This window comes from Elephantulus edwardii, unplaced genomic scaffold (genome assembly GCF_000299155.1).
Source record: "Elephantulus edwardii isolate Elephantulus edwardi_28Jun2011 unplaced genomic scaffold, EleEdw1.0 scaffold00099, whole genome shotgun sequence".
Lineage (NCBI taxonomy): Eukaryota > Metazoa > Chordata > Mammalia > Macroscelidea > Macroscelididae > Elephantulus > Elephantulus edwardii.
The window spans coordinates 1,534,521-1,540,606 of NW_006399849.1; the positions used below are offsets into that span (position 1 = coordinate 1,534,521).

Consider the following 6,086-nt stretch of genomic DNA (forward strand, 5'->3'; position numbering starts at 1 on the left):
GAGCCCAGCCTCCCAGATAATCTATTCTGCATATAGGCTGAAGAGGTATGGAGATAGGATGCACCCCTGGTGTACGCCCTTCCCAATTTTGAACCATGCACTGTTCCCTTGCTCTGTTCTGACAACTGCCTCCTGGTCCAAGTATAGGTTTCGCATTAGAACGATCAAGTGTTCTGGGATTCCCATTCTTCTCTGAGTCACTTACTACTCAATAATATATAACAACATCATCAGGATATTGTTTATATAAAACAAATAAACCAACCAAAATGACAATTTAAATTACCTCAAATTAATTTCACAAACTATTTCACAATTTTAAGTGTTACTAACAAAATCTTTGTGGTTGAGTACTATTAAATATCTTAAAGGATATTTAACTTCAAAGTTGTAGCTGTTTCGATACGGACCTAAAAGAAAATAGAGCATGAGTTATCAGTCATTCTGGAACTGTTAAATATTATTATTAAAAGGGGGGGAAACTATAACAAAGCATGGATTTTTTTTATTATTTTTGTTAATATTAAATAATAGAGCAGCAAGTTAACATCTGGAAATATAGGATACTTCCCTTATTCTGCAATAGGGTCTAAAAACCAAAGTGTTAAAGTAGTATCTACTCCCACCTCTCTCTGTTTCACAGAATTTGCTTAAGGAGTCTTTAATCCACTGGATGCTTCAGGAAGAAAAATCAATTATCACAACTACGTGAATATGGTGAAACAAAGAGAGAAGGGGACAAGATGATTCCAAAGAGAGAGAAAAAGGAAAGTGAGATGAATTGGGGAAACTAGGATTACAAATGAAAGAAAGTAAGGAAAAATAAACCAGGAAGAAAGGAAGAGGGAAAAGAATATTCATTTCCTCATTTCTACCTAAAGTCTCAATTAAGAGTAAATTCTTTATATACACAGAAGATATACCCTAAAATTTTCTTAAATTGAACTTCACACATATGCAAATAAAGATTTCTATACCACATAATTTGTACAAGCTCTTGATCCTTTCAAGTTATGTATTAATTGGAATATCAAATCACCATAACATTATCTCTTTATTAACTTTCACATTTACCTCTGACTTGATCAGTGGTTTTGGCATTGGCTAAAATTGGCTCATATTTCTACATGAAATAAAAATGCACCCAAGCCACAAATTCTATATTCTATCCTTTAAAATAATTAAAACTTTACTATCCTGGTAGAAGAATATTCTTTTAAAGACACAACAATCATTTGTCTATTTGCTATACTGAACAACTTGGAGATGCTATGATGCTGAATACTATTCCATAGTCATGTCAAATACCATAATGGTTACCCATTATGTACAGTGGTTGGCTGCGCTTCCAGATTGATTCATACTGGGAAGCAGGAGTGGCATCCCCTTCCTAAACTAGATGCCTCTGGAAACTCGATTATAGAACAGATTTCAGGTATTTTGTGCAAAGCTTACTTGGAGTCATATTTGACTTGACAACACTTAGCCACTGCTAAGTGCAACTAGTGCTTTTATATCTGGAAGAACATTCTTCCACTTTGCACATCATTCTTTGTCAATGTGCTGTATGAGGTAACCTGGGTTTGCTATGATGCTGATCCTGTCCCATAGGGATATCAAATACCATAATGGTTTCCTATTGTAGACAGTGTTTAGTGGAGCTCTCAGTTGTAAAACAGGTTGGGAAGCAGGATTGATATCCACTTCCTAAACCACATGCATCTGGAAACTCTATGAATTTGGAGAAACTACAATTGCTATGGAAAGGCATTAGGTCTTTTATTCATAAGTTGCTATGAGTTGACCTTGACTCGATGGCAATCAACAACAGCCTAGTTTATGATCCACTATTTTCTTAGGTGAAATTAATCCTACATAAATAGGATACGGCAACAGTTTCTTCTTTGCAATCAATTTTCACGAAGATGCAGTTTTTCAACTTTTTATAGGAGCTTCAAATGCTTATCAATCATAAATGCTAGCTTCAAATAACAGCTTCATAAACAATATATGAACTGAAGTTTAACATGATAATCTTTACAATACTTAAATTTATGAAACATACCACCAAATCTTGATCTTGAAGCAAGTTACAAATTGCTTCATACAGCATTGGTCTTAAGTCAGACTTGAATTTCACAGAAATCCACTGACCAATGAGCCAAATTACCCTGCGTCGCAATGGCTTATACCTAGACAAATAAAAAGCATGAAATTAAAATACTGTATACTTTCAAGGAACCTATTTCATCTAATGATTTTAAATATTTTAAATCCAAATTTAACGATGCAATGTAGTTTTTAAAAGAAAGGTTCAATAACTACACTTAACATCTACTACAGTATATAATCCTAAAAGTAAATTTCTGTTCAAATAGAACTTCTTTGTCAAATATACTATGACCTTGATCCTATAGCATGTGTACATAAAAACTAAATCTAGTTCTGTTCCTCATATTGCTAAAAATTGATAAGCAGAATATATACAACTACTACCCAAACCCTAGGGTTGTAAAAGTCTCAAAAATACATAATAAAGGATCAGCAATATAGAACAGTTCAATTCTAAAACAATTCACAAAGATTTTGAGAACACTGTAAAAGGCTAATATATGTGTTTTATCCAACATCTTAACAAGGCTGCACTTGAGGTAGCTCCTCTCTGAGCTTTGTGATGCTGCCCAAGGACAACCAAAAAAAAAAAGAACGACACCAGGAGGTCAGCCAAGGAGGACAAAGACTCAGTGAAAAAAATGAGGGCAAAGCCAAGAAGTGGTCAAAAGGCAAAGTTCAAGACAAGCTCAATAACCTGGACTTGCTTGATAAAGCCACATATGACAAACTCTGTAAAGAAATTCCCAACTTATAACCCCAGCTGTTGTCTTTGAGAAGCTGAAGATTTGGGGGTTCCCTGGCCAGCACGGCCCTTCAGGAGCTGCTAAATAAAGGACTTACTAAGCTGGTTTCAAAACATAGAACTCAAGTAATTTACATGAGAAACATCAAGGATGATGATGCTCCAGCTGCTGGTAAAGACACATGAATAGGCCCAACTAACCATACATTCTGAAAAATAAAATTTGATTCAATAAAAAGAGGGGGAGGGTAGTGAGGAAAATGTACAAAAATGAATGAATGGAAATCCAAGTATTCTGTAAGTATTAAAAAATATTAAATGTTTTTAAAAAGAGGCTTATAAATAAGGCTTTATGCTTTTCTTATTAGGTTCTGTCTATGGCTTACAAATCATAGCAATCCTATGAACAATAGACTTGAACACTGCCATACGCTGTACTATCTCCACCACACTCCAGCATTGTTATAGTTATTGTGTCAATCCATCTCAATGAGTCTTCCTCTCTTTCGCTGACCCTCTACTTTTCCCAGAATAATAATGTCTTTTTCCAAGAACAGGTCTTCCTGATAACATGCCCCAAGTATGTGAGATGATGTTTTACCTTCCTTGTCTCTAAGGAAGCTAACTGGGTTGTACTTCCTTCAAGACAGAATTGTTCTTTTGGCAGTCTGTGGGATATTCAACATTCTTCATCAACAAAACAGTACTCTCTTGAAAGATGTGATGTCTAGATGCTTCTTAGAAACAAGGATGTTATCAGCTAGAAGCAGTCCTTGGAAAAAGACATCATGCTTAGAAAAGTAGAGGGCTGAATTAAAGACCTTCAACAGGATGAACTGACAGGTGGCTGTGTCAGTGCACTGAAAGTGCAACACAGACTGTGAGAATGGCACAGAATTAGGGTCTTGTTCTCTTATACGCAGGGTTGCTGTGAACTTGAGCAAATTCAAAGGAACCTAACATCCAAACATAATCTCTTCTTGATATTAAATAAATGTGAATGACAAAAAGATATATATACCTGTTCTGGGTGCAAGAGGAAAAAGCTAATAAATATACAACAAAAAAATTCCTACATAGAATTACAGGCACTAGACTAAATCACTAAAGTTGCAAAATATATAATACAACTGACATTTAAACAAGGAGACTATGGGTGTCAACCTCTCGGAAGTCAAAAAGTCAAAAATCGTTTTAAAACTCAAAGCTGAACCTTGAGCAGAATGGGTTTGAACTGTCAAGTACAACTTATAAACTACAACATAGGTTTGTACTTCAAAGGTCCACTATGACAAAGGTTTTTTAAACCATTGCTATTGCAGTGAGCTTAAATGTAAAAAATACTCATTTAAAAGCTCAAAATTGCTCAGACTGAGACAATTCATCATACTTCAAGTGACCACAACAGCATCAAACACAAAGATCATCATGTAAGTTATTTCCTCGCAGTTCAAATCTATCATCATTAAACAGACAATTATACAAGTGTTTTCTGTCTTCACTTAATTTATAATAAACCTAAGAATGTTAAAGAAAGCTAAGCTATATGTATGCCTAGATTTCAGAAAACAGAAAGCAAAGACTATACAACAATTAGGATTATAACACTGAACTCTTATTCTGAACAAAAGAGAATGATTTTCAGAAAGATTAAATTTGAAGGTCACTTTAGTTTATTCCCCAAAGCATGGTGTCCAGGTGCATCACTCTCCTGAAAGCGTGGTGATTTGCACACACGTTAATTTGAGAAACAATGGTTTTCTAGGTTTTCTGTCAATAAAAAGGAAAGCAAAACCAGATAATTTTTGAAAGGTTCTGTTTTTGGCTCCTTAGTTAAAACCAAGAGAATGTGCCAACAAAAAACATTAGAGTCCATGTGTAGTAGCAACAGTGTCATTTGCTCCTAGGTGTAAGCAGGTTAGATTTAATGTAGTGTCAACACAAGCAAAGGGTCAGCCAAAGACATTTTTAGTTCTGATGTTATTATTGTTGTTGTTGTTAGGTGCTTTCGAGTTGAGCACAACTCACAGCACCCCTATGAACAAAAGAACTGAACCCAGTCTTGTCCTGCGCCATTCTCACACTTGCTGACACACACAAGAACCCACTGCAGTAGTCACCATGTCAATCCACCTGGCTGAGGGTCTTTCTCTCCCTCGCCGACCCTCCACTCTTCCAAATGAGTCCCTCTCCAAGAAACAGCACCTCCTAGCAACATGTCTAAAGTATGTGAGGCGAAGGCTCATCATTCTTGTCTCCAAAGAGCATTCTGGCTGCACCCTCTCCAAGACATATCTGTTTGTTCTCTTGGCCATCCACTGAATGTTCAGTGCTCTTCTCCAATACCATGGCTCAAACACATCAATTCTTTTTCTGTCATCATTATTCACTGTCCAGGTCTCTGATGCACAGCTAATAATTGGAAAGACTATGGCCTGAATCAGAATCACCTTAGTCCTCAAACTGACATCACTACTCCTCAGTAATTTAGAGAGCTTTCTAACTGCAAACTTTCTCAGTGCAATGTATCTCCTGATTTCCTGACTGCTCGTACGAAGGGTGGTTAACTGTGGATCTAAGCAAGATGAAGCTCTCTAGTCAGTAGGAAATACTTGACCTAAAAGCTACAAGTACTTAAAGTTGACTCTCTTTCAACCTCAAGGGACTACATGTCTTCCAGAAAGCTCTCTTCTTTCTTCTGTTTTATGTCAGCACAGGTTACTAACATTCATGGCCTTGTGACAAGGAGATGGGCTTTAGAAGAGGATGGGTGATTTATCTCCTCAGGCTTTCAGACTCAAGGGAAAGCTTACAATTTTAAATATTTTAGTACCCTTACTTCTTATGTATTACTGAGTCAGAACCAACTCACAGCTGATACTACAAAATGTTTTCAGAGACATGGAAGCAGACTGTCCATCTTTCCCCTGAAAGCAACTGGTGGAATCAAACCACATGCCTTTGGGTTGACACTGCAATTCTTGACCACTCAGCCACAAGAGCTCTCTAAGTACTCTCATTAAAGCAATAAAGAGAAAAGTCATTTCCTCAGTTGCAGTAAGTATAATTAAAATGTTAAATCATCCTAAATGGTGAGTTGCTACATTCAGTGCTCCATATATTGGTCTAGGTTAAACAACCTCTACTGCCACAAGGACCAACCAGGGTGCTCCTTGGAGACAGGGACAGTGAAGGTCCAGTCTGTGGAAAACATGATGCTTGGCCACTG

The 6,086-nt window shown here is 36.6% G+C and overlaps 1 protein-coding gene across 1 annotated transcript in view; it reads right to left on the minus strand.

Annotated features, from left to right (window-relative positions):
• IPO11 (importin 11) overlaps positions 1-6,086 on the minus strand; it is a 228,489-nt gene that overhangs the window by 142,165 nt on the left and 80,238 nt on the right. Inside the window, 2 exon segments of the mRNA XM_006891505.1 lie at positions 330-410; positions 2,066-2,192. Coding sequence (XP_006891567.1) covers positions 330-410; positions 2,066-2,192 — 208 coding nt within the window.